Source organism: Oreochromis niloticus, linkage group LG1, assembly GCF_001858045.2.
Source record: "Oreochromis niloticus isolate F11D_XX linkage group LG1, O_niloticus_UMD_NMBU, whole genome shotgun sequence".
NCBI lineage: Eukaryota > Metazoa > Chordata > Actinopteri > Cichliformes > Cichlidae > Oreochromis > Oreochromis niloticus.
This window is the reverse complement of record NC_031965.2, coordinates 17,297,094-17,317,976: the sequence shown is the minus strand read 5'-3', so window position 1 is coordinate 17,317,976 and position 20,883 is coordinate 17,297,094. Positions and strand designations below refer to the sequence as shown.

At 39.7% G+C, this 20,883-nt stretch overlaps 3 protein-coding genes across 4 annotated transcripts; 2 read left to right on the top strand and 1 right to left on the bottom strand.

The window, feature by feature from the left end:
• Positions 1-181: 181 nt before the first annotated feature.
• On the bottom strand, positions 182-3,294 carry rrad (Ras-related associated with diabetes). Its single transcript, XM_003445708.5, has 5 exons — positions 3,147-3,294; positions 2,478-2,868; positions 1,791-1,864; positions 1,463-1,667; positions 182-1,141 (listed from the first exon to the last, which is right to left on the bottom strand). Exons 2-5 carry the CDS (start codon positions 2,848-2,850, stop codon positions 864-866), a joined length of 930 nt encoding a protein of 309 aa, XP_003445756.1. The 5' UTR covers positions 2,851-2,868; positions 3,147-3,294; the 3' UTR covers positions 182-863.
• Positions 3,295-7,083: 3,789 nt separating this feature from the next.
• LOC100695831 (ATP synthase F(0) complex subunit C3, mitochondrial) lies at positions 7,084-9,702 on the top strand. 2 transcript variants are annotated; one of them, XM_003445709.5, is made up of 5 exons: positions 7,084-7,190; positions 7,479-7,571; positions 8,017-8,088; positions 8,728-8,927; positions 9,354-9,702. In XM_003445709.5, exons 2-5 carry the CDS (start codon positions 7,533-7,535, stop codon positions 9,466-9,468), a joined length of 426 nt encoding a protein of 141 aa, XP_003445757.1. In that variant the 5' UTR covers positions 7,084-7,190; positions 7,479-7,532; the 3' UTR covers positions 9,469-9,702. The 2 variants fall into 2 exon arrangements, with proteins under 2 accessions (XP_003445757.1, XP_025761523.1); XM_025905738.1 differs by lacking the exon at positions 7,084-7,190 and adding an exon at positions 7,309-7,332.
• A 767-nt stretch (positions 9,703-10,469) lies between these two features.
• Positions 10,470-15,691, top strand: nsun3 (NOP2/Sun RNA methyltransferase 3). Its single transcript, XM_005466903.4, has 6 exons — positions 10,470-10,800; positions 12,043-12,146; positions 12,228-12,745; positions 13,053-13,207; positions 13,861-13,982; positions 14,840-15,691. Exons 1-6 carry the CDS (start codon positions 10,639-10,641, stop codon positions 15,171-15,173), a joined length of 1,395 nt encoding a protein of 464 aa, XP_005466960.1. The 5' UTR covers positions 10,470-10,638; the 3' UTR covers positions 15,174-15,691.
• The last annotated feature ends 5,192 nt before the right edge of the window (positions 15,692-20,883 follow it).

Genomic DNA, 20,883 nt, shown 5'->3' with positions numbered 1-20,883 from the left:
ACACCTTGTGAGAAACATGCTTAACTGCCTGTTTTCCTTCCTGCAAAACCAGTGACCAGTGAGGTTCCATTGCACCGATAAGATCAAATGAATATTGATGAGGATGTACATTCACATTTACTCAATTTCTGCTGCGTTACGCTGAATGCCTCGGTGCCTTGGGATTAAAGACAGAAGGCAGTTTATGGTTTGTTTTTATATTTTATTGAAAAAGGAACTCAACGTAAACAAAGAATTTTCAAATCATGTCAAAATTCACAAGACTAGTATAACTTATTGCTTTACTCAGACATTCACAACCTGAATTCAGTGTTATGGAAAAAAAAACATAGAATAACAGATGTTTTGAATAGTCCTCAGTAACTCGGCCGAGGCACGAACCTGCGTACCACACTTCAAGTAAAATATGACTCCAGAATACCTAGCATCATCATCCTTTGCCTTGTCTTACATTACAATGAGATGTATGTTGCCTTCAGCGTGACTCGTATATTAGTATATACATCAACCCCCCCGCCCCCACCCCCACCCCTTCAGTTAAAGGGCACAACATTAACCCAACCGCAAGGCAATTTCGCAGCACATAGAAATAACAAGCCTTTGTGGATTTTTTTTCATACATACTGATGACAATATGTTTAAGGCAGACAATAAAATAAATGCAGGTTATCACCATGATATAACTCAAACAACATCAGTCATTTCATTAACAACAGCTTCTTTTTGCTTTTGGTTGGTGTCTAGAAAACAAAAATATATTTCAGTACGGTTCTGTTAGTCCTTTTGGGTTAGTGTTAAAACACACAGCATCTGGTCTTCAGAGGCCAAGGGGGAAAAAATTGTCCTTCTGTCCCATCTGTCACTCAGAGAACCGTTAGGTCATGGCAGGACTTTGACTTCTGCCTGAAAGCCATTTTCTTGTTCTTGCGTGCGACCATGCGGCCCAAAAACCTTTTAGCCTTCTTGCCGATGCTCTCTCTACGTCTGCAGTTGGCCATGCGTCGGGCGTTCTCCTCCTTGCTGTCTTTCCTCAAACGGATCTGTCTGACGATGCCCTCAAACAGGTCCTGCACGTTGTGGTGAAGTGATGCAGACGTCTCGATAAACTTGCAGTCGAATACCACCGCACAGGCACTTCCCTCTGCAATGCAGAACACAGGAAGGAAGATTAAAACCCTGAGAAAGTTCACACTGAAATGGAAAACTGTAAGCTTAGAGAGGACGAATTAGCCCTAAGTCATGAAAGCTGCATATCTCTGGCAGATTGCTTGAGCTGCAGAGGAACCTGAATCAACCTGAGCAGTCAGCTGTGAAAAGTGGATTGACCCTAGCAAAATCAGTGAAGCTCAACCATCTGTCAGATTCTGTCTTGAAATGCCTCAAGCAAGGCTTTAGTCAAGTTGATTCAAATCTACCTCCCCTGACTGCACATTTTAGGATCGAGTTTATTAATCTCACTTACCATCTACGGACACCTCTCTGGACCGCACCAGGTCACTCTTGTTACCCACAAGGATTATGGGAATGTTCTCTGACTGTCTGGCACGGCGCAGCTGAATGCGGAGCTCCGATGCCTTCTCGAAGCTTGATTTGTCTGTCACTGAATACACAATGATGTAGGCGTCTCCCATTCTCATGCACTGGTCCTTCAACCACTGGCTGTTATCCTTCAGGAAAGAAACAGAGACTAAATTTAACATCATACATGGCTGAATGCACCTTTTACAATTTCAACATCCCTGAATCAATGCAAATGGACAAACACTTCATTAATAATATATAACTCTCACCTGTTCCCAGATGTCATACAACACGATGGATGCCTCTTCTTCATCCACCAACATAGATCTATCGTAAGTGTTTCCTAAGGGAGGAAAAATAAATATTGTGTTACACACTGGCAGGGAGAGCAAAGTGTCTTTTATCTGAGCAATCGTGTTTGCTGTCAAAGTGTGTTGCTGCTATTTTTTTTCCACTCTGATTTTTGGCACATTTTTTTCTTTCTGAGTCTACTCATTAAACTAGATCACAGTTTGTGATCACGCCATCACTGGCCTTTTGTAGTTTCCCTTCACATAGTGCTATTGGGTGTGCTTCTGACAGCTGGTGCCGCACTGTATTGTGGAAATAGCAATAATCAATGTATGCACAGTCCTCATATAATACTGAATTGTACAGCTTCAGTGCAGCCTTTCTGTAATTTAAAAAACTGCATCATTTGTTTTAAATCTACTGGAAATAAGTGTGGTGATGTCAATTGTAATAATGCACTTAAAAAGTAATATTGCTTTAAAATATGTCATAACCGTCCTTCTATATATTTTAGTGTTTGTTCAGTGTTAAATAAAATAAAATAAAGCAGCCGTTGGCATGCCCATTTATTACATATCTTCACAGACAATGAAACATCTTCATTGTGTGTGTCTGAGAGTGTGGGTTGCTATGGTTGATGACTCATCCTCAGCATCACCATTTACCTGCTTCATCGCAGTCGTGACCAGCATCCTCAACTCCTCCAAAGACGCGCGCCAGGCTGGACTTGCCGACACCGTGTTCCCCGAGGAGAACCACTTTGTACACCTGGGAGTCCGCTTCGCTGCTGGTGGAGATCACCGAGTCGGAGGAGTCTGAGGCGTAGCTGCCACGGTGCTGTTCGCTTGGGGAGTAGGACGTGCACCGCAGTAAATTGGACAGCTCGTCGGTCTGTCCCGTCTGTGGTGTCGTGGCGCGCAGGTCGCGGTCGTCCACGGGCATGCTTCTCCTGTGTAGGTTGGGTAAATTCATTGGGAAGGGCACGCTTCCTCTCCTCTTGTCCATGTTCCGCAATTTGTCACCCTTGTTCAAAGTCATTGTGCTTCTATCGAGGATCTGTGGATAGATGTGCCATGCGTAAATATGCGATCATTTCAGCCACATTTAAAGAAAGGAGCGCTATCAAGGTCTGCACAGAAATACAGTGGGAGATCATTTTACGAATATGTTTACCATTGTAAGTCATATTGTAAAATAAAAACTGTTATCCCTCATTTAAAATGAATATATATAAAAATGGTCGACCTGACCTGCCCACATGTGTATTCACAAAAAAGGTCAAAATCTAACCAAAGCATGAAATCTCTCCCCAGCGGCCCGTTAAAGACACTTACTCGGTGCTGAAAATTATATCCAACGAAGGCAATCCAGTAATCCTTGGTATAAAAAGTTGCTGTAGTCGAAAAGCGGTTTTTGCTCGAGTCTGATCAGAGTCGCTGCTCGGGTTATTTATACAGGAGTAGAGTGACGTAGTAGGGATTCGCCCCGGAGACTCACGTCTCCGTTTATTGTAGTGGTGCGTAACGGTAACATCATGCTGCAGAGGGGGTGTATGATTGGAAGAGCTGAGGAATCTCCCTTCCGCATCGCCAAATGGAGCTTACTTTTGAGGGGGCGGCCAGAGATGAGACTTTGAAGAGGGGAAACCCACTTAAAGCTGGAGCGTAAATATTTGATATAGATCTAGGAGATGGTTCTAGATGTGGTGTTATAGCCCCACATCGTCACGATGCAAGGTGTTCAGGTTCACACACTAAATTAATTCTCTTAACGAAATGTGTTGTGTGGATCCAACTGATCTGATCTATGAGCATCGTGGCCACTGCGAGGTGGTCAATGCTATATGTATCTAATATCATGAGAATTATATGTTGATACAATATAATATGAACTTTATATATTACATACTTCCTATAAAAAGCAAAATATTTGTAATTAGACTAGGGCTTCATAGTACCACGTTTAAATTAAATTTTCGAAGCATTTTTAAACGGTGCTATAAATGCATAAAATTTTAATACACTGTAGCAGGTGGTGGATTATACTCCATATATCCCACCACCTTGCTCTTTCCACGATGAAATAAATGATACAATCATCAAAACCGTCCTTGAATTAGTAGGCGTCTCCTCTTAAGCAGCCAGGTCTAATCTTTACCCGTAATTCTGGTAATACTGTTTGACTGTGCAAAAGGCTTAAAATGGTGTGTGTGGGGGGCTATTTCTAGTGCTAAAGGAAAGACACAGAAAGCCTTAGTTTTCTATATTTCACGTCTGGATGTATTGATATGCTAAATATGGATCCAGCATATTCTGCATAAATTTTCTGGCTCGATATCAGGCCAACAGCATGACGGCTCGGCTGGTAGTGATATTGTTAAGTGTCACGTTCAAGTGCATATTGTAAACTCTGAATGGTGCGTTTCTGCCCTCTTGTGGTTACATGCAGGCATTACAGTTGAACCTTTTGAACTCGACTAGTGTGCCAGGTGTTTAATGTTATAATCAGTGATGGGAATAACGGCGTTACAAGTAACGGCGTTACTAACGGCGTTACTTTTTTCAGTAACGAGTAATCTAACTAATTACTATTCCTATCGTTACAACGCCGTTACAGTTACTAACAAGGTAACGCGGTCCGTTACTATTTTTCAACAAACAGACGGTTGAAGCTGTGTTCAGCTTACCGCATCTTATATCAGCTGCAGGAAGTAGCTGTAAGTAATCTGGACGCTGCAGCTTTAAGCAGCTGCGCGCTCCCGCGGACGGTAATCACGATCACTGTCTAGCACAACACCTGGAGCTCAGGGGGCAAAACAATCGAGTGCTGCTGTTTGACTGAGGAAGAATAAAGTAGTCGTGGTAAGTCAATCACATGACCACTTAAAGACAAAGCAACAAGGTGCCAGTTTGTAAATTGTGTTGAAACCAGAGTCAGGATAAACAAGATATACGCGGCGTTTTTTCCTCAATTTTTTCCTCACGTTAGCGCTAGCAAGCACTCTCTGCTTATGAGCAAAAAACAAAAAAAAAAGTTTTAGGAGAGAGGGAGAGAGAGAGAAAGAGAGAGGGAGAGAGAGAAAGAGAGAGGGAGAGAGAGAAAGAGAGAGAGCGAGTTTTGAGATGTGTGAGATTTGTGACGTTTAGCGTATTTGTTGTGTGTAGTTAATGTGTTGTCTTGTGTAGTTAGTGTGTAGTGTTGTGGACAGTTTTGTGTTGTGTGTCAGAACAATGAGGCGGCTGCTGTCTCCAGGTAGAAACAGCAGTGATACACCTGCTGCTGTCAGACCTGCAGGTATCAGGCTGTGATGTTCTCCTTTATAGTGGACAGAAATGATTTTTTTGGAGTGGCACAAATAATTTGTGTGGCATCTTATTGAAGAACAGCTGATTGTTGTAAATAGTTTGAAATGGTTATTTTAAAAAGGGGTAAAAAGTAAATAGATGCAAATAACTTTGTTGTTTGCAAAACTTGTGCATAGGATTTTAAAATTGACAATTAATATTTGCATTTGAAGTTATGAAATATGATTCATTAAACATGTTTATGGTTGTTACAGTAAAAATATAACTTTTTCTACTGTGATTTTATGTTTTTTGTCTGATTTTAGATCAATTCTGGTTGTACAGTATGACAAAATGAGAACATAACTGTAAATTCAGACACGTGAGGTTGTGCTAAAAAGAATGATCCCAAACAAGGCAAAGCAAATAGTTTTTAAAGGTAAAATGTGGAGAGAAAATCAAGAGTAGTAAAAAAAAAATGGCCAGTTATACCCTGGACGCCAGAGGGTTAAATGTTCTTTGTTTTTTTTTTTAAGTAACGCAATAGTTACTTTTCCAAGTAATTAATTACTTTTAGAATATTGTAACTCAGTTACTAACTCAGTTACTTTTTTGTAGAAGTAACTAGTAACTATAATTGAATTACTATTTCAAAGTAACTTGCCCAACACTGGTTATAATACTGCACAATGAGTGTGATTTAAGTATTACTTCTGCTGATGTTTGCATTTTTCCACTGTAATTTTCACAATTAAAGAAACTAAATCTTTCAACATTAGATAATCAAGTATAGTTTAGTTCACACCACCCTGAAAAAAAACATCACTACACCACCCTGGATTTATACTCATTTCCAGAAAATAGCTGATGTTATGTAATTGAATGATGCTTAAAACACAAATGGGAAAAAAATCACATACAGTTAGTCACAAATACTTATTTTTTAAAAAAAAAATTAAGGCTAGCTTGTTCTCATCGTATTTCAGCTTCTCCAACACAGTTTCCATATTCTCATGGGTTTCTGTTAACTGGACAGAATGAACAGTTCCCCCGGATGCAGAGCTATTGCCATTTTTCAGTAGGAGACCTTTTAGACTGGCATTTACAGACAATGAACAGCCTCCACTCACTGTGAAACATTCAGAGATATAGAAAAATATAATAATAAAAATATCTGGATCGTGTTTCTAATTGTCACTTATGAAATAGAAAAATGAGAAAGAAAAACTGACATTATTTTTTAAATCAGCAACCCAAAATGTGTAAATAACAAGTACAGCAAATGTGATGTATGCCTTTCTCAGATGAGACATCATGTCGCCATCTATTGGCCCTTACACAAATACAAAGAATTTGTTTAAAAAATAAAGTTATATGAGATGCATAGATTTAGTAACTGAATAAACATTAGTAAAAAACACAAAACAAAAAAACAGTTTTTTCAGTAAAAACAGTACAGAACTTTGGATTTGACAGAAAGTTTTTATAATGCTCCCTTCTGAAGTGATTTCTGATATTCCTGTGTTTTTCATGTCAATTTTTTATCAGTTGCTTATATTGGTAAATATACTGTATCCAACGGGATTTACGAAGGAATTATAAGCTACATGAATTATCAGTTATGTTATCTTTATGACTTTGCGTTATTTTATCTACATTAGCATCAACCAAGTACTTTTGGCGCCTTAAAATATATTTATAGAACTCTTATGTTATGTTTGTTGCAGTTTCTGCAGCCAGATCATATTTCTTTGCCTGATCTCTCTTGAATTTTTTTTTTTTTTTTTATGTGAGTGACATTTACTTCAGGTCACTACATAAAGTCACTTTGCCAAAAAGTGATTGCAGTTTCTACCTTGTAACAAGAATTTTCTTTCTGGACGAAAATGCATTGATATAAATCATGAGAGATATATTTGAGACATATTTGACAGATTATCCACCAACAAGTCATTTACAAAAGTTTTAATGCCGGTGATCAATTTTTGGCAGATACCGGAAATCACTTTTTTTCCTTGACACCGGAAACCAACCAATAAATGTGACATTGCACATGCGCAAGCCTCTCGTGCGTTCGACCTCTACTGCAAACCGGTGAGCGCTAGCCTCCTCTGTCAGAAACTGGGTTTGAATTAAATATATGCTCTTAAGTCTTCTTTGTTGCTCCGTATTTTTGTAGTCTATTATTCACAGCGTCGTGTAGCTCGTCTGATTTTCAGCTAACTTACCTTTAGCGGTATTGTGCGGGTTTTTTTCTCCTCTTGACCTTAATTGCGTGTCTACCTGATTTTTGCAGACTTTGTACTTGGTTGTTTAGCAAAAGGCACAGTGTCAAATAGCTAAAGCTTTGCTTTTTTGTGTTTCATGTGTTTTTATCTGTAGACTTCGGATAAACTCCAGCTGCTGTGGGTGACCTGACCAGAACGTCCCATCGTAATGTATGCCTGCTCTAAGTTCGTCTCCACGCCCTCTCTGGTCAGTTTGCTTGAATGAATGAAAACTGATAATTGCTAAACTGCGCCTGTTCACTGATTGAGTATTGTTAGCTGCACTTCCATCATTGTAAACTATTATAAAGTAGCCTGTTAACACTGGCTGTGTAGCAGTCTTTGACCCTCTGCTAAAGTTAGCTAATGCTCATACGTACAAGGACGTCCTAGCTTCTAATCAGGAGGAAGCTCACTGTGTTGGTTTTCCATCATTTCCTCCAAGTTCAGACTAAATCTGAAGGCTATAACGTATTCCATGTAAGGCTTGAAAAGAGAATCCAGAGAAACATTTTAATGGGTCTCTGTTATTGACTTGTAATTATATATATGTAAAAGCTTTGACACAGCAGATGTTGTAGGTCTTTCTAATGCTGTTCTAACATAAATTATGGTGAATCATGTCAAAACACTCCCCCCCCCCCCCAACACAGGTCCGTGCTGGATCCAGGGCGCTGTACAGACCGCTCTCAGCAGCAGTAGTGTCAGACGGCAGGAGAGCAGAGGTGAGTTGCCCGCAGAGCACACCATTCATCAAGTGACATTTCTCATTTTCTAATAGTTTCTAAGTTAACACTGTGCAAAAAATAGAAAAGGTAAAATACAGACTTGTTTTATTTTAAGTTAAACGGTAGTAGTAGCAGTAATTGCATATACATTTGAGATCTTCTAACAAAGAAGCACATTGATTGCTTTTATTACCAACAAATAGTGCCACCCTGCTCACATTATCCTGAAGAAACATTTCTGCAGGCTGAACTGTATATTGAATTGTTAACTGTGGAATTATGGCCACATATCCTAATCGGGTAGATTTAACATGCTGTCTGTTGTTATTCATTGTTATGAAACAACAAACAGAACGTGAGTGTATGAAACTTCTTTCATTTTGTTTTTGCAACCCTACACACTATGCATCTGTGTATTTCTGTTATAAATATACAACTATAATAATCTTCAAATGGGGAAAACTCATAATGTGATGAGATACGATTAGAAGCTAGATGTAGTACATCTTAAAATAAGTTTTCTTTAGAGAGGTCTAAATTTGATAGCTCTAAATTTTTAGCAGAAGTAATGCTGGCATTAGAAGTAAACTCTACCTTGTGGGAATTGTGTTTCATAGTTTGGTGGTTGTTTTTCAGACTGCTTCGCTTCTGGCACCACTGAGCGGCAGTGTCTCCCAGCAGCAAGTGGCGTTGCGGGGATTCCAAACCAGCGCCGTGAGCCGTGACATCGACACTGCTGCCAAGTTCATTGGAGCAGGAGCTGCCACTGTGGGAGTCGCTGGATCTGGAGCCGGAATTGGGACGGTGTTTGGCAGCCTTATCATTGGATATGCCAGGTAAATTAAACAAGTCCCCTGTAGTAGTAATGAGGTCATTTATTTTATTTTTCGCAGTTGAGAAGGGAACGTTTTAGTCTTGTTTACTTAATACCCAAGTTCTTAAAATAATGTGACCTACTGAACAGGTAATGACAAAAGAAAGAAGAGACCTGAGTAGATTTCTGCCATTTGGTGATTAATTATAAAACCAAAAGATACTTGGTATACTTGATTCCGAATGGCATCACTTAAAATCACTGCGAAAGTGAAGTTAGAGGAATAATGTCTGTTGGTCAAAATAAGACTTGTTTAGCACTGACTAATTATTGATTGTGCTTTAAGCCAAGTCAGTCATGGGAAACTTTGGTCTAAACATGCCTCATTAGCTGTACTTATTAGGCTTCAGCACTACTTGATCTCATTGGCCCCTCTCTGTCTCCACAGGAACCCCTCTCTGAAGCAGCAGCTGTTTTCTTACGCCATCCTGGGCTTCGCTCTGTCTGAAGCTATGGGTCTCTTCTGTCTGATGGTTGCATTCCTCATTCTGTTCGCCATGTAAAACCAGCTGTGAAAGGATAACTCACAATGTTAACAAGAATAAGCAGTTTGAACAGCTGGGTGATTGCTGGTTATCATGTTTATCTTTGTGTTCTTGAAAGATTGTGAATCCATTCATGTATGAAACTCTGGCAAATCATTTCAAGGACTGTTGTGTCCTTATTGTATATTTAATCAGCCGTTTTTGTCAACAAACATGCAACCAGTAACAGAAATAAAATGTTTAATTCCTCAAGTGTTTCTGTACATTTGTGAGGGGAGGTGGGACAGGTTTGTTTAATGTCTCAATAAACGTAATGGGGGATACCTGATACGATCATGGACTTGTTCCCTTTTGTAAATGAAACTCGTACTGTTGTAATGTTTCGTCTTTGGATGCCAAGCTGTGTAATGAAACGATTTAAAAGCAAATGTATCTTATTTCTTTAGCTTATGCTCATGGAAATGGGTGCAGCGAATTATTGAAATGTCTAAACCTAAATGGAAACACAACACAAAGGCAAAAAATATTGACGTCCAATCTCTGGGGAAGCCAGTTCATGATTTACAGTGTTCAAATGATCTGTTTTTTCTATCCATGTATGCTTTTACTGCGCTGGCTGTGTGTGTGTGTGTGTGTGTGTGTGTGTCATAGTCGATCAGATGATCGAAATCTGACTCAATTCCGCACATCTATGGCTAAAATTAACCCCCAAACCATGGCAGAGGCTCCACCATATGTTATAGATGGTTGTAGACACTGCTATATTGCGTCTATTTGAAACTAAATAATTCGACTCTCACTGAGACTAGATACATCCCTCAGATTATGCTGCTAACAGAGTTCCTAAAAATTAAATTTAAAATCGGTTCTTTGAAATTGTACGTTATGTAGACACACAAAAGTCCTTCCTCACCTGGGTCTAATGCTTTTTTTTATGCTTGGATATTTTATAGGTCCAACTGTCTCTGCCAGGTTTGAGTCCATTATTACACCCTTACCAACGACAACAGTTTTCCGGTTTCATAGGTGGAACTAAAGCACCGTTTTTGTAGTGAGGGGAAGGATTTGAGGAACGCACTCGTTAGTTTTTAGTGTTCGCCTGTGTTTTTGTGTTAAATAGATTTGAACATTGCCGAAAATAAATTCGGACATGTCAGCTGTGCAGTATCAATAAGACAGGCTAAATAAATGTTTTCAGTAACGCAGTTGTGTCGTATCTGGAGAAAATCTAGCTTTAAAACTAAGAAGCTAACGCCGACACCTTTGTGGCGGTGTCGCTGGTGTAACTGTCACACAGACCGCGGTAATGTATCTCAGCAGCTTAATCCAGAGGATCGCCGAAATAACCAGGTAAACAAACATCAGGGAATATGATGTATCCTACTTTTTTTTCCCAGTGTTTGTCATTTACTTTTTACTTTTTTTCAACAAAATAGAAAATTCTTATTCTTATTATTCTTAATTTAAATTTAAAAGTTTATTATTTGCATGTTTTCAGAGGGAATAAAAGCAGCGTAGTTATTATTATAGTTTTGTACTTTTTTATTTATTTTTAATCAACTTTTTTTTTATTATTTCGTCTTGGCTTTTTTTTTTATAACCCAGCCTAGTTTCAGTTTCCAGAGTGTGCTTGCTCGTCTCAATTACATTTTTAGTTTTTGTAAATGTTAATGTTAAAAAACATTTTAATAAAATGTTTTTTATTAGTTGCAATGCTAGTTTTCGCGTTTTTAAATATTATTCTATTTACTGCAATAAAAACGCATAGCTATTTAAATCAGTTGACTCAGATTCTTGTAGTTATCCAAAGTATCAATAAAGATGGACGTCAAAGCCCCATCAGGCTAGCTGGGATAATAAATTTGACCAGATATACTTACACTAAAAATTAACACGTTTCCTGTATATTTTTATTTTGCTAGTTTTTCCAAGTTCAGTTGAGTTATTTCCATACAACTTTATACTGTAAGGTGAACCCCCTACAATGTTAGAAGTAAACCACATTAGCAAGCTCTGGGATAGGCACCTATCTGAGGGGAGGGGAGGGAGACAGACCAAGACTGTTAGAGAGACCCAGAGTTTAACAACTGGAAAGTCGTTCACATAATTGTTTCAAAAATTTTTCTTCTCTCTCTCTCTCTCTCTCTCTCTCTCCCTCCCCACATATATATATATATATGTATATATATATACATGGTAATTATTTACAGTCAAACCTCCCAGGGTTGATTTTACACTGGATATCCACCAGGGGTAGCTGCTGTATAAGACCCTAGTTATTCTTCTTTTTTCTCGTTTGTTGTAACTTCACTCCACATAACCTAAAGGGAAGATCAGCAAAACTTGAATGTACATCAGTTATTTTTGTACATACACTATTGAGCTAGAAAGTAGAATAAAAAATAAAAAATTGTACATTTATCGGTGTATGTAGTGTTTATTTAAGATGTGTTTCCTGAGATAGTGATCTAAAACAGTTTTTACCTGAGTGGGACTTTCAACGTCTAAGCAGAGCATGTCCCTGAAGTGGATTTTAAGTTTACTTTGTATAGATTTGCCTAATTTTATTTCTGCCTGGTCTTCATGTAATAGGTAACAAAAAGGCACAAGAAGCAAAGAACTTTGTGTCAACCAGTGCTCGATCACTTTGACCAGCAGTACAGTGAGGAACTTGGTGACTTGTGGCCATATGCAAGGTAAATTTCACCTGAAATAATCATTATGCACGTGGACAGTAATTCCACCTTTCCCAAACTGAGATTAATTTTGTCCCTCAGAAAAGTGCTGCTGGACCCTCAGTCATGGCAGTATGGCATCATGCTCAATCGCTTCACTGCAGTGACAGGCATTGCACAGATTCTTCGAGCCCAGGGCTTTTCCACATTGTTGCCACAAACAGATGTCTCAGTGCTGCGTTCTAATGGTCCCGCCACGGTGTTAAATTCTAAATACCAAGAAGGAAAAGATACTCTGTCAACTCTCTGCATTTCCAAGGGCTCTCCAGGTGACCCCCATCCCCAGTCTGACAACAGCTCCTTTGCACTCGGTCAGGACTCTCAATCAGAACCCGCCCTCAGTTTTCCTCCTCCGTCATTACAGTGCTACATCCACCCGTCCCCCCTGCGATTTCCCTCTCAGGCTCACAGGCCTGGCCAGCTGAAGCAGTACTACCTTCTCAATGCTGCATCCTTGCTTCCAGTGCTGGCTTTGCAAGTCAAAGATGGCGAAAAGGTTCTGGATCTTTGCTCTGCTCCTGGGGGGAAAGCCTTAGCCATAATGCAAAGTGCCAGCCCAGGTAAAAGAGACATTTTTAGAAGACTTTATTTTGATTTTATTTGTACTTAATCGGATTAAAACAACCCCAAATGAATTACTCTATTAGTAAAGGGATGTTCAAAGTGTAGCCTTTTTTCCAGATTATGTGTGTTTGGTAAAAAGAACTTGGGGGAAAAAGAAACATGTTGGCTTTTATTTTGAATATTAAACACACACTTTGCATCTAAGTCGCTGCAGATGATTCTAAGGAATATTTTTGTCTGCTGGGAATAACCCATTTGCATTGAATACTATAATCAGTAATGCTGCCCTGTGCTGTGTTCCAGCGCTTCTCTGCTGTAATGAACCAGATCTTCACAGACGGGACTGGCTTGCCAAAACCCTGGAGTCTTTTGTGCCTCACTCACTAAAAAGCAGAGTGATTGTGTCTGCACAGGACGGACGGTCTTTTGGGCAGAGCGATGCGGGTTTATATGACAAGGTTGGCAAAGAAATCCTATCATGTTCATGGCAGCATGTGATTTTGTCCTGTAAAGTAGGGTGACACTTATTTTCCAAGGCCACAACTACAAATGAATGAGGACAGCAAGCCTTTGAACAGAAACTAATAAACTCAGCAGAGAGAAAAAAAAGAAAACTGTTTATTCAAACTAGGAGCCAAGAAGAAGCAGACAAATAGCTGGGAGGAATCAAAGAACTCAAAGTGACTCATATTGGAACACAATATTGAAAAAAGGAAAAGGACTAAAAAAGACTTAGAGTAAGGCACTGTAGGAGGAAAAAAAGACCGAAAGGTAATAGAGTGCAAACAAAATGCAGAGGAGCTTTTTCCAAAATCTGAGAACAAACTTGTTGAAAGGTTCAAAGTTGAGATGTAAAAACTCCAAAGCTGTTGTCTTTTATTCAGTTTTATTTAAATGGTAATGATTTGGTTTTTAGGGGAAATTTATCTTCCACCTCCACTGACCAAAATTGGTCTCTTGATGACTCAGGTGCCGTGAGGAAAGTGACATTTATGTGGATTATTTTAGACACCTGCAGCATTTTTAATTTTCCTTAAATTTTCTTATTCCCTTGCGTTTCCTCTTTGACATCAGCACCAACTACTCACATTCCTTCCTCTCGCTGCCATAGGTTTTGGTTGATGCTCCATGTTCTAATGACAGGAGCTGGCTGTATTTGTGCAACAGCCAGCAGGGGGAACAAAGATTGAGGGAGAGAGCCGGGCTTCCTTCACTCCAAGCACAGCTGCTTAGGTAAGCGCCCGTTCTGACATTGGAAATTCCTGCTTATGCATTAGCCTTATGGTACTCTAATATCTCTACAGGTTGAGAAAAAAAAGATTCACTGTCCTAATGAGCACGCAATTAAAATGCACTGAAGGAATGAAGGGAAGGTACCATAGTCCAGTAGTGAATACAAATGAGAGAGAAGTTCTAAACTTGTAGATGAAGAAATGACGAGTAAGTGGATTTAGCAGAACTGCTGTGGGAACATAGTTATTAAATAAGTAATCAGGTAATCAAGGAAGATGAGAGGCAACAAAGGATCAGTCAGGGAGGAAGTGATCCATTACTTAACCAGTTATCCAGCTGGAGCCTGTCCCAGTTATTATAGGGCGTGTACAGTCAAATTAAAATAAACACTTAACTTAAGAAACATGATTTTGGAGCATGGGAGGAAGCTGGAGAACCCGGAGAGAACTCAAACTCCACACAGGAAACCCTAAATGTCTCTTGTGTTCAAACCAAGGACCCTTCTGCTAAGAGGTGACAGTGCTAAACACTGCACCAACCATCAGTAAAATTACAAACTCCCTGCAAAATAGATTTCAGCTAGACTGGATGGTAAATAAACTTTGTTTCAGGTCTCCAACTCAAAAGAACTTGAAGAGTAAAGTGGAAGCTGTAGCAGTTGCAGTTTTAGTTGTAGTTTGCAGATCAGACTGCAGTTAACTCAGTCAAATAACACCAACAAGCACAATATAGGAACAACATATACAGTTTTTTAAAGTGAAAATTTGTATTGGTTGGTTGAATGGTTACAGCATATTCTTTGATACAATTTAATTCTAGCTGAGGTCTAAGGTGGAATATTTGTCTGCTGATTACAGGTCTGCACTGTTGGCGGTGTGTCCAGGGGGCACTGTGGTCTATTCAACCTGCACTCTGTCCAGCTTGGAGAACTTTTCTGTGGTTGAGACGGTGCTGAAGGACTTTCCCGAGGCTGAAGCTGAAGACCTGTGGGAGGAGATTGCCATTCCTTTATCTAAATACTTTACTTTCAGCTCTAACCCCGGACATGGACAGACAACTCAGGAGCCAACCCTGCAGACACGAGACGCTTCTGTGTCCTTTTATCGACACAGACTTGGCATTCTTGTGGTCCCTCAGCCTGGCAAGACATGGGGACCCATGTTTTTGGCTCGGATTAGAACACGGAAATAAAATCTTACCATGCACGGAAAAAAAAGTGAAATGACATAACTAAACTTGCACAATAACTTTGTGCAAAACACCAAATTTAAAATTTAGATTAAAAACACTGCAAATACGCACAGTGCCTACCTGTGCCACTTATGCAAGAGGAAATGAACAGCAGCAGTAGTTTAGACACGCAGATATAAACACGTCGGTGTCAAAACAAACGTGGTTAAGAAAGTCATAAATGCTCCTGTTTTAACAGTGCAACACCAACCATCTGCTAAACTATAAGTGCTGCAGCTACTGTTTTTTTGTTGTTTGTAGCTGTTGGCTTCTCTGTGCGTGTGTGGGTGTGTTGTAGGAGATTTAAGCAAATAAAAATAGAACGCTGCTCACATCAGTTAAACTCACCTCGAGCTATCCGCATCAAAGACAGAACTTAGACAATATTCCAGTACTTAACACATGTGAGCAGTATTTTATTGCAGTTTGTGTGAAATAAAGAGAAAATGGCGTGAAAGCAGCCACCTGATCACTCACGAGTTTCTTTTCTCCCAGGTCTGCTGCCCCCCTAGGCTTAGGAAGGCTTTATTTCTAATTTCAGCCAGTTGTTTACTTGTCCATCCTGTATCTGTATCATTTTGGTTCAGTTTCACTGTTTTCACAGCATCAGCTCTTTGTCAGTAAAATTATCTAATTGAAGCATTTAGCAGCCTCAGAGGGCGATGGTTAACTTGGAAGTGACTCAATGCACATTGAAACGAGAGTGAATACAGGACTTTTTATATTCAGTCAGCAGCAATATTGCTGCAGAAACTATATGTAAATTAGCAGCAGTCAAAAAATTCTCCATATAAGCTAAAAAGCTAATAAGTTAGTGCCTCCCAGTGACTAAAAGGTTCAACTGTTTTGACCGCTGCAACAATAGAAACAAACCGTGTTTTTCTATATTAAACATTAATGTATTGTTTATCTCTGAATCCACCTTCTTTCCATTCTGCGGTTAACAAGGATGACCACCTTGGTTCAGAGGACATACGCAGACACCAGAAAGCTTGTAAATCTGTAACGTCGCAGTGTTTAGAAAATATTCTCCACTCAGCTGCTGGCTAAAATGAAAATACAAACAGCACACACACACTCAGACAGATATTAAAAAATGAAGCAACAACACACATTTCCTGCAGGAGGAACAAAGCTGTCAGAATTGCAGAAACTGTTGGCAGGTCTGTGTCTGAGTCTGAACTGCTGCTGTTATTTTCTTGGAAGTGCAGGCGTGTGTCACAAAGCGGGCTGCATGGCCAGGACAACAAGGGAGGCACGCACACACAAATACCAATTAAGAAAATGTTTATTTAGGAATTAGGAAATCATAATAGCTTAAACAATGGTGAGTGTAGTCAGCGGTGTAAGCGAGTGAATTTGTAAAGAGATGGCAGATGCAGTTTTGTGCTGGTCAAGGGGAGAACCACATAGTAACTGAGTGGCTAAGGCTTTTATAGGGCCCAGGTGGTCCTAGCCTCTCTGATTGTGGACAAACCCCATTAGTACCTGCAGAAAGAAGCTGCCACCCAGTCAAGCTGAAGGAAACCAAGATGGAGGGAGCTGATGATGTAAGAGTTGTGTTAAAAACTCCTGCACAGTTTAGTCTGTTTGAAGTGACTTTTTAAATTCCCTTTCAGTGGTAGAGAATGGGAGTTGACATTAGAAGACAAGCACCACTGTCTCCAAGCCTTATTTGCTTTTGACATAAGTCCTCACAGAATTTTTCAAGTTTCTGTCTAAACACCCATACTCAATATGAAAGTTGGATGTTGTCAAAGTAATGCAAAACCAAGTCCAAATGTTTGCAGACTCGACCAGAAACTAAAGTTTTTCTGTCTAAGAGATTTGTTTAATAACCAGGAAGAGCAGTAATGATCAAATTAACACACAGTTTCTCTGTTTATTCCTGCTATTGCTCTACGGCACTGTCCTACTCTGAATTAACACAGTTTTAGTCTCGCCAGAAGTAATCTCATATCTGCTGTCATATACCCCTTTAGTGTTATTGTTGCATTTTGCAGTGATGTATTACCTGGGAGGACTTTTCTTGTGGCACAAGTGAAAAGTAGATGCTATTTCATGAAAGATTTGTAGCTTCTCATCACCCTGTGATTGCTCAGATCAGAAGAAAAAGGTGTATTGGCAGTAAACACAGACAATAATATACAAAAAGTCATATATTCCAACCTTTCTGAACATAACGGAGTGACAAAATAAGCTCTTGCAAAGGCAGTTGTGTGTGGAAGCATCAAATATATAAGGCCGGTGCTTCCGAGCAACCCTCCGAGACACCGTCAAAGATATGATTGCTGAAATAGCGTTGCACCGGTTTCATCCGACTACACCGTGTGGCCATAGACACAAGCATTATTTGAGTGCATTTATATGGCTATTTATACTGGCCGCCCTACTTCTGCTCCACTTTTGAGTGTCTTCGAAAAATAGCTCCAGTCTGTGATATGAGTGAATCATTACGCTACCATAACATCAGCACAACTTAAAAGTGGTGAGATGTGGAGATGAAGTGGGGCTTCATTAGGGTTAACCATATTGCTGACCTTTGTGTGAACCCTGGTTTGTTGACGTTCCCCATATTGCAGTGTTTCCTCAAGGGGAGAATCTCTAAGCAGCTTTTCCTCCACTTCAAAGGGAGAGAATGTAGGCCTGCTTTGCATAATCAGGTGGGGAACAGCTTTTTGCCAGAGAGGCAGGAATTAATTTGTGGCACCGCCAGATATAATCATTAAAACCCTAGTCATTGACAATAAGGAGAGAGGAGGAGGGAAAATTAGAGGAGGAACTGTAGAACAGTAGATAGAATGAAGGAGAGAGAGATGTGGAGCATAGGATAGTCCCGAATGCCAGAGGACACTATAGCGAAGCAGACTAATCTGGTCTGAGCTCTGTAAAGCTAGAAAACCATTTTTTTTTTTCAGTCTAGCTACACTCAGTTCTGTCACTCTGTGTTTGGACATGGTGGCATGAAGTTAATCCTTACTTCCCTTAACCCTTTTATTTTATTTTTTACAATTTTTATGTATGTCATCATTTTAAAGTGATGGAAACATGATGAAAAATGGATTTGAAATTCCAGCTATAGCATGCAAATCAAACTGAAAGCTATTCAGCAGCACGCTGTATGTGTAAGCTATAAAGCTACAACCACAATCTATAAATTTACCTCATGGTTCAGTCTCATTGCTGCCATTAACCCAGTTTCTTGGTGCAGCAAGCAGTTTTCAGCAAACAACCTCTGAAACCCACTCAATCAAGCAAAGGAAGTCAGCAGCTAATTTATTTTTTTGCTTAGAACATTTTAATATGATATTCTTTATATTACAGCACCGACTTGAACAGGCCAATTCATTATTTGTGTAGCTAAAATCCAATTAGGTTGTGACCAGAAGAAACACCCTGTAAAACAAATAAATGTCTAACTTAAGGATTTGACGATGAACGTGTCGGACAGCTAACAAGTGGGTCTATAGATTCAGTGCCGTTTGGGGTATCCATCATTCATTTCAAACATCATCATCTGCCGATACTCCATCAGTGGAAGGGAGAGCAGGATTGCTGCTTTTGATTGATTGTTTCGCGACTAATCTCTGAGGAGCGACGTCTGAACAGAATGAAAAATTGAGGTCAGTCACTGATTGGTTTTTGTTAATCTGCATTAAAAACACATGTTTTCTTAATCAGGCTCTATTACAGAACACAAAAAACATGCACACACACTCCTGCCAGGAAATTAGCAAACTGCCCCCCCCCCTAAAAAGACAAACACTGGCAGACTTGAGCCTACGATGTAGTACACACACACAGTGAGAGATAAAAAAAGAAAGAAAGAAAGAAAATGTCAAAACTTCATCAACTTATTGTGTAATCCAAATGCAGTACATTTCCGAAAATGTTATGTTTTATTTGAAGACTAACTGCATATAGAGTAAAATTCGTCCCTTTGTACTTTATGGCTTGGAGAAACACAAGGTATCATCACTGTCAGCACAGACAGACAGTGCCAGAGGAAAATTAATGGGACAGAAGTGAAAGTGAAAGCAACAGAAACAACTTCCAGATAAAAGAAGGAAGCACAGATATTCCCACGCTTTTATCTACAAGCGTCTGTCATACACACAGACTCCAAAGGCAAAAGAAACTATAAGACAAACAAAAGTAAAAGTGTTTTGCTCTTAGAGGCTGACCAGTGAAGGTTGCAGCGGAGCTCACTGTTTTTTAACTTTTCTTACCATTCTTTCTACATCTTCCTTGTTGTTCCTCTGCTTCTGGTCTCTATGGCAGCCCCTAGAGCCATATCTTTAAAAGTTTTGACATTTGCACACTGCATTGGTAGAGCCGTTTTTTTACCATGTTTTGTGTCTCTCAAATACTTAAGCGCCATCAATAGATCAAAGCTGGAAAAGGTTTAAACTTAAGGCTGGTTTTTCTAAAAATGAGGTACCATTGGATACCTTGCAAAGACTCTGATGAATCCTATGATGTCCTAAAAAAAGGTTTAAACACAGCTTTCCCTGGCATCATCTAGTCCAAACCTGACATAGATGATCCTTGCATTCACAATCCCCACAGTGCCACCAAACAGGAAGTCAGGTGACACTGTGGAAAAAGCAATACTTTCTTTAACTAAGGCCAAACTTGGTACAGTACATAGTCTCGAGTGCCGATTTGGCTGGTGGATTTGACTGAGAAAATGAAGAATGCTGCATGCCGTAAAGCATATCCTGTTTTATCATCTTCATCAGGACTGTAAAAGGTATAAAGGGTCTTACTTTAGCTCAGTGGTCTAAGGAGCTTGGAAAGAAAAGCGTCTGGACTTCTTTAGGTTGCTTGAAGACGTTTCACCTCGCATCCGAGAAGCTTCTTCAGTTCTAAGGGTCAAATGGCGGAGAGTCCCAGATTTAAACCCCGTGGGAGTATCCCCCCAAAGAGGGACAAAAGGACCCCCTGATGATCCTCTACCTAATCACATGAGCCAAGGTGAGCGAGGAATGCCAGTGCACAGTGTAGCGAGGAATGCCCAGACCTTTACATTGGAGAGACCAAACAGCCACTTCACAAGTGCATGACACAACATAGAAGAACCACCTCCACGGGACAAGACTCAGTGGAGAATGAGAAGATCCAGCTTTATTTCATATTCTAAGCAATTGTAGGCGATAATAGTAATATTCAAATGGACTGTAAAAATCAGCGTCCTGGCGGAGAGCTAAATTTGTTTATAGATACAGTAGTTTAAGTAATACTTGAACAAAATGTAAAATCTTGCAAAGCAAGATGTTTATTTCATACCTGACCTAACTTTTTAAAAACTTTTCCACAGTTTTAGTTTAACTGGAAAAGAAAAAATGAATTCACAGCAGAGCACCGCAACACTGACTGACTATACCAACAAAAGGTGTGGGTTTTTTTTTTTTTTTGTTGATCCTTCCCCAGACCTCTCATGAACCTCAGCAGCCGTGAGGAAGGAGAGACATCCATAACAGCTGCGCATGAAGACAAAGCACAGGCTTAACAGGCTGAAGGCAGGACAGATTACCCTGGCCTAGACACTCATTTATCCAAAGAAAAGACAGAATTGATCTGGAGATATAAAACTAAAGCCTTCGACAGTCTTTCAGCAAAGTGGCATTTGAAAGAAAACTACCAAGTCTTTTCTGTTTTAAGTAATGAG